The following is a 17536-nucleotide window of genomic DNA, read 5'->3' on the forward strand; positions in this document are numbered from 1 at the left end:
CCAAGTGCCATGGAGCCTTCTTGGGGGAAACAGAGAAATGCACAAGTCCAACTCTAAATTCAGGTCGGGAGTGGGCTGAGATAAGGGAGGGCAATGCAAGGGCACATTGGGTTGAAGTCCAGAAGGAGTTTCCTCATTGTTGGAAGGGTGGGACCGTAGCTCATAGCTCAGTTTCCACTTGGTTGTCCACTGTGCCCTCTTGCAGTACTGTGTGGGGCAGAATCCTGAGGATCTCTCTGGGTGATGCTTGCATATGGTAGGGATAAGGTGGTGCTAGTGCATCCCTGATCTAGTGTTTAGCACAGATAGGGTCATGGGTAGATCCCTCCACCAGCCACCCCTGTCCCTCCCCCACCCTGCAATTGGGGTCAGAGACCTGCAGTGGAGACTTGGCTTTCCAAAGGACTAGTTAACTGACCTAGAGACATCTGGTAAACCCATTAAGCCTTTCTTTCCCAGGAAAAAAAAATGGTGTAAAATACTGGTTCATGGTTCCCTACCTCACAGCCATACAGTTGAAATAAAGTAAAGTAAGAGCATGAGTTACTTCACTTAGGCTAACCCCCAAGGCTATTGAAATTTTAAAATTATAAATAAATCAATAAATGACTATAGAAAAAAAAAAGAATGTGGGTAGAATTGGAAAGACCTTTGCACATAGTAGCCCTTATTCTAGCTGGGTTTGTGTACATTTCAGTACCCAGCATACCATTGATGGTAGACAGAAGGCTCTTGGAGGAAAGCCTGGCTTTTCCCAGAGTGCTGTCATGCGAAGAGGATACTTTGGAGGCAGATAGACCTGGGTTTTAATTCTGGTTTCTCTCTGAAAAATAGCAATAATAATCCCCACCTCATAGGGTAATAGTTTTGAGGGTGAATTATTTCATTGAATACTTCTGGGTTAGGGCCCACCACATAGTCAGTTCTTCATAATTTCATTCATTCATCCTAGTGAATGTTTACTATGTGCCTGTTGTGTGCGACCTGTCTAGCAGAACTAGACACATTTCTAGGCACCAGAGATATAGCAGTTTCAAACATTCTAGTTGGGGAAGAAAGACAATAGACAAATACATAATATGGCAGGAGGTCTGAGTGCTGGGGTAGGGTGCAGGATGTAGGGATAGAGAAGGCTGGGGATATGGCTTCCCTCTGAATCCAAGTGGTCAAGCAAGGTCTTTCTGATAAGCAGACCCTGAAGGAAGTAAGGCAGTGAGTTATCTGGGAAGAACATTCAAGAAGAAAAAACAGCAAATACCAGGACCCTGATGTGGGATGTGCTCAGCCTATTTGAGAAACTCTAAAGCGACAAATCAGTAAGCCAGGAGGGAACAGCAGGAGTTAAGGTCAGAGAGCTAACAGGGGTCACATCAAATAGGCTCTGGCAGTTAACAGAAGACTGGATTTTTCCTCTGCATGAGAGGAGGCCACTGGAGAGAAGGCTTGGAGCAGAGGGTCTGACTTATAAAGGGATTGCTCTGGCTACTGTGCTTCTCATAGATTACAAGAGGCAAGGCAGGTGCAGAGAGACAGTTGGGGGCTACCACAAAAATCTCAAATAAAATGGCTGGATCAGGGTGATAGTAGAAGAGGTAGGGGAGAGGGGCTTGGATTTGGGATACAGTTTGAAAATACAGCCAAATGGATTTGCTGATAGAATGCTGGTAGGATATGAGAGAGCAGTGTCAGGAATGACTTTTGGTTTTGAGCCTGAGTACAGAAGGATGAGTTGTTTAGTTGCCAAGTTGTTTACTGAGATGGTGAAGACTACAGAAGAACATGCTGGTTGGGGATGGGAGCAGAGGTGGAATCGGCAGTCCACTTTGGGTGTGTTATGGATGAGACACTATGAGATGTGCAAGTGAAGATGTCAAGTGGGCCATTGGCTAAACCAGTTCAGAGTTCAAAGGAAAAGTCCAGGAGGAATAAACCTGGGTGCAGACACATGTTTAGGAGATGATCACATGCAGTGTCACTGAGCTGTGAGCTGGCTTCCAGTCCCACTGTTACGACTCTCCTCCTGCAGGCAGTCCTCCTCACCAATCAGCACCTAGATGAGTTCTCGGTAGGATGCAGGCTCACAAAAGTTGCTCAGTGGCTTCACTAACGCATGTCCCAAGGGAATGAATGAAGAAGTGAAGCCAGAAAGGAACGGTCTAACCAATGAACAAATGTGCTGGGGGAACACTGCCCTGTGGTTGGTATCTGGGATGACCGCCATGGAGCAGGGCTAGAAGCTGCTCTGCTGTGCCCTCAGAGAGGTTTCTCTATTTGGGGGTGCCCTACTTCAGTGCTGGCTTCTCCAGTCAGGCCCCTGTTTGGCAGTGAGCCTCCTGCTGGTGGCCCCATCTTTCTTTGTGAGTGAACAAAGTAAGCTTTCCTTAAAAACCTTAGAGGGAAACTCAATGAGAAGAATGCAAATGCATCTTTGAGTAGAGATCCCAGTCCTCTGGATTCAGGTCCCTGGCTGGACTGGTTAAGGAATTCAGGACAAAATTAGGAAACTTCCAGACACTCCTGGGACTGTGCTTGAACCAGAGAAGCCCAAGGCAGCCATGAGCCCCCAGTCATCTCTCTCACAATGAAAGGGTATAATCAGAAAACATGAGCCTGAGCTACCCTCTGAACACCATGGTCCAAGATCTGCCAATAAGGACCACCCCCTCACCCTCCCTGATGGATGGCATTTCCACTGCATTGGGAGAGGTCTGGGAACTAACCACAGGGCCTCCCTCCTCCCTAAGTCCATCAGCCCTTTCTATGCTGATCCCAAGGTTCCTGGAAATATAAAAGTAGTTCTTCCTCTCTTTCAAAAGTCGAAGATGGCCATGAAAAGTTTTCAGCACATGGACCAAAGAACCAGAGCTGTGAGGACACAGTGTCTTCTGCACAGAGATTGCGCATTCCTCGTAGGAAGGTATCAAATAAGGAGGTGAGTGGGAAAGAGTCCCTGGTCAATGGCCAGCTCCATCCCCGTCTGCTCATGCCTCAGAGTACTGTCTCCAGGGCGGGGAGTGTTTAGGGGCAGCAACGGAATACTAAGATTAGAACCTCCATTTCTTTCTCTTGCTTTAACATTCTTTTGATTCAATAAAGCATTTATAATAATTCAGTGTATTAGTACAGGAGTACACATGTATATAATTTATACTTAAATAACTAAACTTACTATTTCTTAACTGATGAGGGTCTTGATCAGAAGCAACTTGAAGATCCCTGTTTTAGAGACTACAAACTCCGAGGCAGTGGAGTTTTCAGTGATTCCTGAATGGTTGTCTTGTCCAATAATAAAGTCTCAGCTCAGGGTAAAGGCTATACTGCATATGAGTGCTTGGCAGAAAAAATGGTGAAATGGTTCAGGTATAAAAGGTATTTCTCCCTGGCTGTGAGTTAGTTAGATGAAAGCTGAGGGTGACCAAGTTTTACTTGACACCACCCCCTTGCAACACACACACACACACACTCACACATACACCCTCAGAGAGAACTCTATCACTACTCACATGCCACACCCGCCTTCCAGATAGGAACCTTCAGAAATCAACTTCATATGTGAACCTCACCAACCCTGCTTCTTTCTCTCTCTCTCTACATACACATGCACACATAAATATATATAATATGTAACATATTATGCATGTGTGTATATATACAGCAATAGTAATAATTCATAATACTCTTTCTCCAGAGGTAGCCAATGTTAACTGCATGTTGTGAATCTTTTCACTCCGTTATCCTTCTATGCAGAAAAACATACAAATATACACATTTCCAAATATAAAGATACATACAGCTTGGTTTTTAAAAATATGAATGCTATCTTAATTTCACATTCCTCTACATATATTTTTGTCATTTTATGATGTGTCACAGGCTTCCCTTAAGTCAGTAGAGATAAATCTAGCTCATTCTTTTTAACATCTGCATAATATTTAATAGCTTGTTTGTATCTTAATTTAGTCAACCATTTCCCTATTAATGGACACTTGAGTTGCTTCCAATATTTTGCCACAAAAATCAATGCCACAATCAATCAATAAACAATGCAATGCGATAAATACTCTCATATATATATCATGTAAAACTAGAGCTTTTATTGCTGTAGGATAGAGTCCCCAAGGTGAAATATATTACCCAAAGGAAATAGGATTATCCAAAGGAACTCAGGATCCTGTTAGGTTGTGATCATGATTTAATAAAACCCCGATTAGACTACCTTATATTCAACAGAGCCAACAGAGACCCACATTGTACATGTGCAGGGAAAGGTGCACTCCACCTACGCCCAGAGTTGTCCTCTCTCTGTGCTTTATGCACACTGGGCTTCCCCTCCTCAGGCTTGACCACCTACAAGGCTTTGGCCAAGAGTAGCTTGTCCAAGGCAGGGTGGGGTGGGCAGAGGAGCATGTGCTCGGTCTCTTCCAGGGTTAGCCACATCCTCGTGAGTGACTGTGACTGCCGGTGAGAGCAGGAACTGTGCATTCAAGCAGAATGCAGACCTCACAGCTCACTCCCACTTCGCTGTGCCTCCAGCAAGCTGCACAAAGCTGCGTGTTTGCCAGGTGCATGGTGCATGCTCTCTTTACTAAGAAATTTAACTTGGAAGGCTGGTGCTTCAGTGTCTTTTCAGGACTGGGAAAGGGTGATGATTTAACAAGAGTCCCTTCATCCCCCCGCCTCATTGTCTCAGTTCTCAGTACGACAAGCATCCTCCATGAAATACGGGTGGCATGGCCCAGAACGTGGGTATTCTAACTTGCAGCCCTGAGCTGCAGAGCTTCTGGGTCAGCTCCAGTTTTCCCCGGTGATTTATTCACAGCTGTAATTTGTGGATGTGCCTGTGTTGCTCACTATCCCGCAAGTGTCTAATTTCTGAATCCCCCCATTACTACTTCCTAAACTCACGTAAGCATTGCACACAGTAGTTATTCAGCAATTGGTCAATATCTCTTGATCAAGTCAGACATTGAGGTCCAGAGCCCTTAGGAAATGCCTGGCTGGAGACATCCGAGGCCCCCTCCCTGCCTACCTTCACAGCCTTTGCTCTGTTGATGAGCCCGTCGTCCTGAGAACTCCCGATGAGCAGATCGACCTCTGCCCGTAAAGACCTCTTCAGTGCTCTGGCTGGAGGCTCACGGAGGAACTGGCCATCGATCACAGGACCCCAGTAGTGGAAAGGGCCACTCACGGCCAGGAGCTACATTGGATACAACAATAATCAGTTGTCCTGGAATAATCAGTTGCATTGCTTTGCATAAAGAGGTCTTAACCATACTGAATGCCAATGCTGGTTATACATCTGGGACTCTACTGGGAGAAAATGACCAGGACAACTGGCAGGCAGGACACCATGTGACAAAGTCAGGGGCTGGAAGGTGAATGAATCTCACTCTCAGCAATGATGGTCTCCAGGGGAGCATCCCAGAGGTGACAGCAGGTCCCCAGCTAGGGATGGGAAAGCCTGAGCCTGTAGGTGGGTGAGGAAGTCAGGAGGAGACAGTCGTTGAAGAGGAGGCAGTGACTCTGACAGGTGAAATGCACCAGCTCCAGTTATGATCAAATTAGCCTACACTGAGGGGAGCTGAGGATAAGACCTGCTCCAATTCTGTGAGTCCAGACTCATTGCTAAGACGATCAGACCATCAATTGCAATGACAACAATTATTCCTGCTAGTGTCCCCTTCATTAATGTGAGGGCCAGCCAGAGATTTGGTCTGCAAGCAAGAACTTTGCATGCTAGAAAGGGAACACACAGCTATCCCATATAAGGGTATGAAGTGACTCAAATACACTGCCATCTGTGAAGCCATGTCTGCAATGCTCAATACATGTAGCTGTGACCTGTCAAGGGTTTGGTCTCCTGCCCACCATGGTCCTGGCATGAGGCCAAACCCTTCACATGTGTTACTTCATTCTCTCCTCCTACTCTATAAGGTCTGTATAACTATTCCCAGGTTATAAATAAGAAAGACAAATTGCAGAGGCATCTGTCTACCCTCAGTAACCATGTTTAGACTGTTGCAGGCTGTGGCACATGCACGGCTCTGGGGGTTAGGGAATGTGAGTTCCAGCTCCAGCTGGTCATCAGCCTCATGTGTGGTATGGCTGGGGTGGGTCACACTTCTTTTCTAGGTCTTCATTTTCTATTTGTAAAGGACCAGAGAATGTGCCTTCCCAATTTGCACTTGTGTGCTCACCTTGGTCTGGGCGTCATTGAGGATATTGGCAGGCTTTTGGCGGAGGCAGGACACCACTTCTTGGCTGGATGACACAGGGCAGCTGACCTCCTTTGCCAAAGCAACTGCCTGCTGCTGAGCCCTCTCGTGGCTGATGATGGCGGCTGGGGAGAGTGCAGAGCCTCCCTGGAAGAGAAAGCAGGCTCAGGTCTGATGGTCCAGATCATCTCCTGTCCCTGCTCACCTGGAGCCCTCAGTGCCACATCAGGGTTCTGCATCCTTCCTCCAAGCTTGGGGGTCCCAGGACCCATTCTGGGGATGCACACAGTGGGGAGGTCAGGATTGGTCAACGGCATATCAGCATGCAGTGTGATATTGAACAGGTGTCTCTCTAGGCCTCAGTTTCCTAGCCTGTGAAGTGAGGGTGCTGCTCAAGGGAACCTTCGGTCTTGGCTGTGCAGATGAATTTGTATAAAGAGGCAAAGGGCTGATGGTTCTTTAAGAGGACTGGAGATCAGCAAAGTCCTCTGGGAAGAGAACTCTGCAAAGATAGAACCATCTCCCACCAGCCCCTCCTGGGGGCTCGTTAACTAGCAAGCTTTCCTGACTCCATTAAGATGGAGCTGGACTTTAAAATGGAAGCCCACCTAGGAGGCGATGAAAACAGTCTTTGTAAGGGTAAACTGCTTCATCAAAGTCAGGGTACTCTCTGCTAAAATGACAGGTTTCTCACTTTGGGAGGACAAGGTGGGCGGATCATGAGGTCAGGAGATCGAGATCATCCTGGCTAACACGGTGAAACCCCATCTCTACTTAAAATACAAAAAATCAGTTGGGCGTGGTGGCAGGCGCCTGTAGTCCCAGCTACTTGGGAGGCTGAAGTAGGACAATGGTGTGAACTCAGGAGGCGGAGCTTGCAGTGAACCGAGATGGCGCCACTGCACTCCAGTCTGGGTGACAGAGCAAGACTCTGTCAAAAAAAGAAAAAAAAAAAAAAGACAGGTTTCTTCTTTCTAATAATGTAAGTGGTAGGAGCTGGGTTCCAGGAAGTTCATCTCTGCCTGGACTATTGGTAGAATTGGGTCATCTGCCCTGGGAGGAACAAACGAGCTGAGTGGGGTCCTGACCAGTGTGCAGTTCCAGGGCACATCTTCCAGTGGGTACCCCATAGCTCAGACACTGGCTGCCCACTGAAGAGACATGGATAACTAGGGGAGGCAGTGGTGGCCATACTAGTGCCACTGCTCTTACCACTGCTACTGCCACTGATGGAAATAATAGCAACAACTGTGGATTGAGGGCTTCGACAAACTCACTCTCACTCAAGAGGTTCCCTATTTCAACTCGTCGGATCCTCACAGCAATTGTGTAAGTCGGTTGCTCTTACTGTCCCATTTAACAATTATGTAGGAGGCAGGGCTGGGATCTGACCCCAGTGGCCCTTTCATACACCTGGTAGGTTCCTGACGAAAGGTGTTGGCACTGTTGTTACGATGATCTCTGTTTATTGTCAAGCTCAAGAAGGGGCATGCGGCTAGGGTCAGAGGCAAGGCTGGACAGTCAGAATCTCAGCCAGCGGCAAGGAAAAACACAAGTGCGTGGAACTGGGGGATCCTGGACATGGCCACTGTGAGACCTGGTGTCAGAGGAACTTTTGTAATGGCTCTGGGCTTCTCAGAACAGGCCTGGCAACTAGGTCCATCGACTCCAGAAAGGGCTGGGAGATATACATGGTTTTCTGTCCTTAACCGCTTAGACAAACTCAGAGTCTCCTGGTCCTGCTTTAAAACAAAGCAAGGCTCATGTGCTACGTGATCTCCAGCCAGTGGCTCACTCTGCTCTCCAGCGTTTTTACAAGAGAGAGAATCCTAACTCCCAGGATCCTCTGATAAGCAGCAGCAATAAAAGTAAACTACTCAGCCAGGCCGAGGCCTGGAATTCAATGACTCAAGGAACAAGGGTCAATATGATTTAGCCTATTGTTGAGTTCTTGTGCCCTCAGGTTTATTTTTCCAACAATGAGCAGGGCAGCTTTTCTGAGAACCACTGGGTGTACTTTAAATTAAAAAGAAAGAAAGAAAGAAAGAAAACACACACACACACTCAAAATATTCAAGCTCAAAACTCTGTGTTCTGAAGAGCAAACTGCAGAAGGGCCCACAGGCAGGCAGAGAGGAGATGTGAATGTCAGGATGGGGCCCCCTTTGACGTTCTCAGTATTTTCTTTGGCTATAAAAAGCCAGGGATCCTGATATGGTGAGGAAGTGGTTAAAGGCATGGGTCACACTGATATTGCAAGATGGCTTAGAGAACTTTTCTTTCTCTGAAAGTATGTTGTTTAAATTGATCTTTCGGAAGGAAACCTTTTTCACCATGGAAAATTGGTGTGTAAGCAAGCCAACGGTTGACTCGGCCTTCATTTGAAAGCACTTGATTAAGACAAAGCACTCAGGGGCAGGAGGGGAGTTGCTATGCAGAGGTGTGCAGAGAACATGAGATCGGGGCAGAAGGGCCCGGTTTGAACCCCAGCTGTGTCACTCCCTGGTGAAGTGGGCTCGGGCAAGTGACCATCTGTGATGAGAACAATCAACCGTACTTCACAGGGTTGCTGCAAAGATGCATGAGGCCAGGTAGGTGAAGAAGCGTGTCCTCTGCACAGCGGGAGCTGTGGCTGCACTGTGGTTAGTGCAGTGACATTCATGGGACCCCACAGGATGTAAAGGGATCAGTCTTCTCAGTCCGCCCAGGCATGCCTGTAGGTCCGTAGCCCTGGGCTCTGGCTTTATCTAAATCTGACCTAGCTATTCAATGGCGAGGAGTTTCCGCTGGTTGTTGTTTTTTTAACTTTAAAAATAGTTCAGGTCAAAACCACAATTGCTGACCGCTGCTTTTTGTTCCTGGGGCCTCCGACCATGGTGAGGTGCCTTGACCTCAGTTAGTCACTGTAGTCGCTTTGGAGCCAGGACCTGCCCCTGCCCAAGCACACATATCCACACACAGCCACAGGTGGAGACACACTCACGCAATCAAGGAGTTTATGCTACTGCTTCTCAGAGGATCCTGGGAGTTAGAATTCTCTCTCTCTTTTAAAAATCCTGGAGATCAGAGTGAGCCACTGGCTGGAGATCACATAACACAGGAGCCTTGCTTTGTTTTAAAGCAGCACCAGGGGACCTGGCGTTTGTCTAAGTGGGTTAAGGACACACACAGATGCCGACGGAGACATACGCTTACACGCACAGACACACGGCCACAGACAGAAACACACACACGCACAGACATGGCCACAGATGGAGACACACAGTCATAGATAGGGACACACACAGAGCTATGCAGTTACACACACAGATACTCGTGGTCACATAAAAAACACAGGCATACACTCACAGACACAGGGAGACCCACACTTAGAAACACACAGTCACAGAAACATCCAGCTACAGAAAGAGATACCCACACACATAGACACACACTCACGTAAGCGCAGAAAGACACAAACACACACAGTCACGGACACATAGACACATACTCAAAGGTACACAGACACACCCAGACACCTACAGATAGACTCACACACTCAGACACATACACACAAACACACACACAAAGCTGCCCTTGTTGAAATGTTGAAAGTTGCCCTTGTTGAAATGGACCCTGTGGCATTTTCTGGGAGGACTCCCTCAGGCAGCCTCCCCAGAGCAGCTCCAATAAGCAAAGCAACAAGGAGCGGGGTGGGCAGCTACCCGGACAAGCAGGAGCTCTGGCGGCTCTGCCCTGGGGCATCCGTGCATCAGAGGGTCCTCTGGATGGACTCTGCCTCCCTCCTGGCACCTCTCGCACTTCTCAGCCCCTCCCTGGAATGTGAATCCTTATCTACAGCGGTGTCTACCTCACGGGGAGACGGGAAGGATGGGAAGCCCAGTAAGCAGGTGCTCAGTGAACTCCTTATCCATCAGGCATGGCGTGGAATCGAGGAGTTAATTCCTACAAAGCTCTTTCAGCAGTGCCCAGCACAGACACAGCAATGAAGACCAGGATAAACATTCAAGTAGCACTTCCTGTGTGCCTGGCATTGAATGCGGGTTGTACGTGTAGAAGCTCACCTACCTCTCAGAGCAATCCCAGGAGTTGGGTAACAACAGTATTATTTCAACTTTAGAGGAGGCTCCAGGGTAGAGTTGAAGCCACTTCCCCAGAGTCTCAGAGCTGGGGGTGACAGAGCCAGGATTTGAGCCCAGGCTGCAGGTGCCAGAGCTCCATGTTCTAACCAGTGTGCCATCTCATGCTTGTGGTGGACAGTTCCTTTCTGTCCCCATGAGAGGGTGAGGCCAAAGCAAAGTAAAAAGCTCATGGCTCTTGTTCCAGACAGACTGGTGTTTTAATTCCAGCTCCTCCCATGGCCATTTTGCCAATTTCCTTTGTCTTTCTGAGCTTCCAGTTCCTAATCTGTAAATTGCAGATGTTATGATCAGCATTCACAGAGCTGATGCACAGATTAAAGGAGACAATGGAGGTAAAATACCTGATGTGTAATTTGCACTCAAAGTTGGTTGTACTCATCATTAGGAATGTTATTATCCATGATTTAATGCCTGCAATGTAACTTGATGAAACTCGTCATTACAACCTAGGCTGATGGGGAGCAAGTCCCTTGCACTGTCTGACTTGGGGGAAGGTGCCTCTACACACGAAGCAGCTGTGGAGCTGGCAAACTTGCTTCCCTGTGGTACCACACACGGGCCAAGGTGCTTTCTTGCCCACTCTCATGATTTATTTCCTGCCACAACACTATGAAGTGAAATCACGTAGGAAGGACTATGTCTTTTCAGGGAGAAATTCTCTGCTGCACAGAACCTGAACCCAGGTATTCCAACTCCAAACCCAGGGTTTCTGTCTGCTTCTCCTGGGAGAAAACAGACATGTGACTTCTAAGCCCTGGCCAGACCACTGGGCCTCTAGAAACTTAACTATCTCTAGCTGACTTATTGAATGCTGGCTTATTGAAATCAATTGCCAAGTATTACCTGAGAGTTATCAACCTTGTATTTCTTTTGACTCTATTTTATTCGAGGCAAAGTGAGTCACAAAGAAGCATACGTCTCAAGCCCCAGTTAGTTGGATGCTTTTTAAAAATGTGTACTATATCCAGCAGGACATACATACTGGTGGCCTCCAGATGAGCTCTGTGCAGTAATCAGCAGGAGTGAGCCAAGAATTCTTGTGCTTTGGGGATTCAGGGGAGGGAGGGATTTCTGGGCACTAGGGTGGCCCAGAGGAAGCTGCAGAGAATCACTAGGACTTGAGTGGATCTCTATGAGAGGAAAGGAATGGGAGAAGCAGGGTGGGTGACCATTCTGAGGGGGAGTGGGCAGGGACGGCTGTGGGGTCAGAGGCTGATTACCCAAAGGAGTTATAGATAGGAGCTGGGTCCTAAGTAACCCAGCAGCCCCAGGACAGGGCCTGGAACTCAAAATAAGTATTGCATGAGTGAATGAATGACTGTATGAGTGAGGGAGTGAAGAAATGAATGAATGGCAGGCAGATGGACCAGTGACTTCTAAATGAAGAGAAGAATTTCCATAGAAGTGTGGTGAGAAGTAAACTTCAGAAGTCATTAAATCCCAGACTAAGTAAGAGATGTGATTTAGAAGGCACCAACCCTGGGACACAGAGCAGGTATCCTTCAGGCAATGGGCAACGAGGAATCCATAAAACCTTTTAAATGAGGTATGACAGAAAAGGCTTGGGAATTTCCTGTCACTGCATTCTTTGTCTTTGCATTCTCAGTGCTGAAAATGGTTGGTCGTGCTCAGCAGGCCCTCAGTAAAGGATGGAGCATCAGCACCTCCTGAATGTAAGCTTCTGACGGCGGGTGTTGGGAGGTAGTTATTCCTCTATCCCCAGAGCCCAGCACAAAGTGTGGAACACCATATGTGGAACAGAAGAGAACTGGAATGAATGGCAGGATGGTGGCTCAGCCAGTTGACTGTGGGAGGGACTGGAGCAGTGAGCATCTGAGGCAGGGAGTCCATCGGTGACTTGTAAGGTCTAAGGATAAAGGGGTAGTGTGTGACCCAGAGAGCCATGTCTCCGCCCTCGCACTGACCTCTCCTGGGAACTCACCCACACCTGGAAGGTGCCACCAAGGTGTCGTAGGCCAGCTTAATTGCGGCATGCTATTGAGCAGCCAGGACAGCTTAGGGAGAGAGCTCTGGAAGCTAAAGCACAGATGGACTTTTTTGTAACATCTGAGTTTATATTTGTATTCTCTTGCGTGTTTTCTACACTAAAATCATCTTCTTTTCTTGATCCCTAAAAGCCTGAGTTTTACTCTAATTTGTAATACTTCAGTTTTGGCAAAACTTACATGAGAAGGATGATAATTAATACAACTTTCATCTTGAAATCCCAGTCTTAGGGCAAAAGATTGCACTTCTCTTTTCTTCTTAGAATCAGAAGTTCTTGGTTTCACTTGGTGAAAGCCCGTGGAATTTGGGTGAGAAAGGGAGATGGTAGCTTAACCCTTGGTCAATGTCCTTTGAACATCACGCTAAGGTTTCACTCTTGATTTCCCAAAAGGCATCAAAACTACCTGTTGGTAAAGTCATGATCTAGGGGACAATCTGAAATGTAAGATTTGAAGGAGGCCTAGTGAATGCTATTCCTTCTTTCTTGCATAAAAAGTGCATGTGTGTGTGTTTACTTAAGGGAAAGCAGAAAAGACTTAAACATTTATAAGGCACCTTCTAAGGGCCATGTCATTTATTCACGTTTTCTCTCATGATCTCCAAAACAACCCTCTAAGTGTAATATTATAATCCCTATTTTACAGATAGAGAGACTGAGGCCTGGAGTGGGTAGGTAATTTTTCCAAGGTCATATAATTGATCAGTAGCAGGGCTAGAATTATAAAGATTTCGTTTCCCCCAAACTGTGCTACCTATCCGAGAAAACAGCAATCACTAAGCACATTGCAGACCCTTATTTTCCATTCCATTCATGAGTGGCTGGTGGATGGCGACTCATAGGCAAGGTTTTTGCAAGGGTGGCTGGGACAGCAAGAGGAGGAGGAGGAGGAGCAGGAGGGGAGTTTAGCTTCTCCATCACAGGATTGCCATAAGGCTCAAAAACACACCATGTCACATCTGCAAACTGAAAAGTCCTCGTGAGACAAGAGAAAGTCTATCCCAAGTTGCTTTGATTCCCATGTACAACTGTGCTGCATTCTGCTTAAGACAGAGCTCTCGCCTCTATTGGCTCCTTTAAACTCCCACTACCATCCTAGGAAGTAGGAAGAACCAATATTACTGAAAACAGTACTTTCTTAATCATTCTTTTGTGTATGGCCCACTTCATTTCAAGAAGAATTTGGGGTACACTCAAGAAACAGTGTCTAAGAAGTTTAAAAACCTGCTAGTAGCAGGTGAAAGAGGTTAAGACCCAGGCTTTCTGGCCCCAGGTTTTTGTTTCCCATGATGCCATGTTGTTTCAACAGCTGGAGGAGGCATCCAGTCCCAGGGCACCTCCTGCTGCCTGGCCCCACCGGGTTTATTTGAACAGTCTGACTTCATCAATCCACAGAGCCTTCTAACAATTCAAGGTGAGTGAATGATGGAGGAGTTCTATTGGCTTTTTATGCTTTTCAGAATATTCTAACTTGTCTCCAATGAATTAATGTTAAAATTTTAATTAGAAAAAATTTAAATTACATTTAAAAGATGAATTCCACACTAAAATATAACTGATCCTTGTCAAGACGGAAGCACTCATTACAGCTTATCGTGTAAGCACGTCAGTGGACAAGTGACGTGGCCAAGTCCATTTAGAAAACCTTTGCAGGGACAATAAGAGGTGGGAAGAAATGAGAATCCTCAAACCCTGAGGGAGGAAGGGGGTGGTTCTGGCTGAGAGAAGAGGTCCAGCAATAAGCCTTGCTCTCTTCACAGATCGGCACAAATGCAATAGTTTTCGTACTCTAGAAAAAGACGGTCATATACTGCTCTACATCCATCAGTGCGACCTTAGCTTATTTAAAGAGGAAACAGAACGCCCTTTGCAATTTTTAAAGCAAAAATAGCAGTCCCCAAATAGAAAATACAGGTGAACAAAACAGAGAAAATTAAAATTACACATAATCCTCGCAATCAAAGAAAACCACTGTTACATGCTATTAGCTTCCAGCATGTCTCTTCCGTGTGTGTGTGTGTGTGTGTGTGTGTATACACATGTATTCAGGAAATACAGAGAGCATATTGTTTTTGAGCCTGTCTTTCCCCCCTAACAATCCATTGCCTACATCATTATGTATCATTACTTATTTATTTACAAGATTGTTTTCAATGCCAGCATGCTAATTAAATTTAGGATTTTAGGTTATTAGGGAGAATGTTATAGACAGGTTAGGGGCACCTGCAGGCCATGGAATATGATAGACTTGGATACAAATCCCAGTTCTGATTTGCAGATGTTTGATTTGAGACTTTCTTCATCTGTAAGGAATATAACAATATTGAGAGCTTCCCCATTGGATTGTGGTACTAAAGAAATGAGAAAGTTTTCTGTAACGGTATGGTGCATTACAAACTGTAAATATTTAATAAATGATAGTTGTTGTTTCAGGCTTTATGATGTTACAGACAATACTGCAATGTACATCTTTATAGCTAAATCTATTCATATATCCATGATGATTTCCTTATGCAAAGGCATTACTGGGTCAAAAGGTATAGTTTTTTTTTCCATCAATAAGATAATAAAAATGTATTAAATGAGTTGTTTCCATGGCATTTTAATAGTTTCTCATTAAATAGTTGCCACATGAACATCTGTATTAAAGAAGAATGTTTTTTGTTGTATGATAAACATTTACCTAGTATTTTAAGCTACGATTCTTGGTATCTATAGCTAACTTTAGGAAATTGTGTTATTGTGATATAATTCACATACTACAGAATTCACCCACTTAATTCAATGGTTTTTAGTTATAGTCACAGAGTTGTGCAATCATCACCACATCTAATTTTAGAACATTTTCATTATCCCACAAAGAAATCCTGTACCCATTAGCAGTCATTCCTCATTCTCCACCCTCACTCCCAGCCCCAGGCCATCACTAATCTACTTTCTGTCTCTATAGATTTGCCTATTCTGGACATTTCATATAAATGGAATCATATAATACGTAGCCTTCTGTGTCTGGCTTCTTTTATTTCACCTGTATTATAGCAGGTATTAGTACTGTATTTATTTTCATTGCTGAATTATACTTAATTGTATAGAGAAACCATTATTCATTGGCTGGTAAACATTTGGGTTGTTTCTACTTTTTGCCAGTTATGAATAATGCTGTTGTGAACAGTCATATACAAGTTCTTATATGGATGCATGTTTTCACGTCTCTTGAATGCACATGTAGGGGTGGAATTGCTAGGTCACATGAAAACTCTGTGTTTAACCTTCTGAGAAGTTGCCAAACTGTTTGTCAAAGTGGCTGCATTATTTTATATTCCCACTAGCAATAAAAGAATGCTTTTACTTCTTCATATCCTCAGTAACACCATCTGATTTTTAAAAATTGTTATTATTATAGGCATCCTACTGTGTGTGAGTTAATGTCTCATTATGGGTTTAATTTGCATTTTGCTGATGACTGACTGATAGTGTTAAGAATCTTTTGCTGTGCTTATGGGCCCATTTGTACATCTTCTTTGGAGAAACGTCTATTCAGATCCTTTGCTTATTTTCAGATTGAGTTATTTGTCTTTTCGTTATTGAGTTGTAAGTATTCTTTATGTTTTCTTGGTACAAGTCCCTTATTAGATACATAATTTGCAAATATTTTCTCCCATTATGTGGATTTTCTTTTCACTTTCTTTGTGGCATCTTTTGCAGCACAGAATTTTTAAAATTGTGATGAAATCCGATGTATCTATTTTTTCTTTTGCTGCCTGAGGTTTGGTGTCTTATCTAAGAAACCCTTGCCTAGTGCAAGGTTCACGAGTTCTGCCTTGCATTCTATAGATAGATATTTTACAATACAAAAACCTTTTTTTTTTTTTTACAATGGACTGCTAACCTGTCCTACAGAGAGATTGTACCTTGGTATATTTTTATACTTGCAAGTTTAAATCACCCACCAGCTGTGTCTACACATGGAGGAAAGAGAAGAAAAGTACCAAAAAGTAACGGGGAGCTGGTGTGCTCCAAGCACTTTACATGCTGTTCTCAGTTTGTGCTCACCAAACCTCTGAAGCAGGAAGACACGACTATGCCTCTTTTATTAAAGAGTGAGGCTCAGAGAGGGTAAATGACTTTGTCCCAAATCACCCACTGCTGGGGAATTGGATTCAGGCTATTTGTCTCCAAAGCCACAACACTACCCACCCTCTATGTGCCAAACAGAATCTGCACTCAACCTGCCTTCTACAGACATCTTTGACAGACACTGCCGTCCATGTGGTCTAGCTGTAGAACTGTCCCCCTTGCCTGTGGAGGCACAGTGTGGAGGCCTTCCCAGGCCCCTGTGGGGGAGCCCTCTAAGGGGTCTCTCCCAGGCACTTCTGCTGGGAAATGGAGAGGACCTGAGCCTTGGCTTTGTCTCTTTAGTTCAGAGCCAGCACCTGTCATATTTTCCTACAGGTCTTGCAGACTTGACAAAATGCCTTTTTCCATCTGTTACAAACATGAAGTCTAATTGCCTCTGTCACCTTCTGGCTGTCAGAAGCCATTTAAATGCTTGGCACTTGAAAATTTCTGATTTCCCAGGCAAAGGTGCCACACTTTAAAAGTGACACCATGAGTGATAGCCGAGGCAATGGCTGCCCTCTTATTTCAAAGAGAATTTAAAATGCAGGCTCCTGAGCCTCCCTTCCATTGTCAATGAGCACTTCATACATACACATGGGCATATGTTTCCTTTTAAAAATAATTTCATCATTATAGCTTGTAAAAGACCCTGACTGCTTCTTTCTAGTCATTTATTATTGCAGCTTTGTTTCAGGGCCCAGGAGAAGAGCTAGAGCAGTGGGGACTGCCTAGACAGAGGCAAAATCTCTTTCTATTTTCCTTCCAGTAGCCCCTAGACTGCCTCTCTCTCTCCATTTCTTCCCTCCTTTCTTTGCTTTCTCCCTCCTTCCTCCAGTAAATGCCATGGGCCAGCTCTTGACCAGCAGAAAGGACTCACCATGCCTGCCCTAGAAAACACAGTGCGTGCAGAAAGTTCTGAGATGCTGATGGGTGGGAATGGCCTCATGAACACAGCAGAGGGAATGGCATAGAAGGTGCCTGGGAGGGATCAGGGTCGCCTCTCAGAGGACAGCACCACAGAAGGTACGGCCTGGGCTGAGTGACTGAGGTGGCTC

At 45.4% G+C, this 17536-nt stretch overlaps 2 protein-coding genes across 8 annotated transcripts in view; one reads left to right on the top strand and one right to left on the bottom strand.

Moving 5' to 3' along the window:
* Positions 1–17536, bottom strand: part of TG (thyroglobulin) — a 273073-nt gene that overhangs the window by 37488 nt on the left and 218049 nt on the right. The window contains exons 42-43 of the mRNA XM_050800313.1: positions 6198–6362; positions 5030–5197 (exon numbers count right to left, since the gene is read on the bottom strand). Coding sequence (XP_050656270.1) covers positions 5030–5197; positions 6198–6362 — 333 coding nt within the window. The remainder of the gene's footprint in view (positions 1–5029; positions 5198–6197; positions 6363–17536) is intronic.
* Positions 1–17536, top strand: part of SLA (Src like adaptor) — an 83923-nt gene that overhangs the window by 19146 nt on the left and 47241 nt on the right. For 5 of the 7 annotated variants that reach the window (XM_050801670.1, XM_050801672.1, XM_050801677.1 and 2 more), the window contains exon 3: positions 13672–13776. The exons of the other annotated variants lie outside the window; for them this stretch is intronic. The gene's annotated coding sequence lies outside the window, so the exon portion shown is untranslated. The remainder of the gene's footprint in view (positions 1–13671; positions 13777–17536) is intronic. 7 annotated transcript variants of the gene reach the window in all.

This window comes from Macaca thibetana, chromosome 8, assembly GCF_024542745.1.
Source record: "Macaca thibetana thibetana isolate TM-01 chromosome 8, ASM2454274v1, whole genome shotgun sequence".
Lineage (NCBI taxonomy): Eukaryota > Metazoa > Chordata > Mammalia > Primates > Cercopithecidae > Macaca > Macaca thibetana.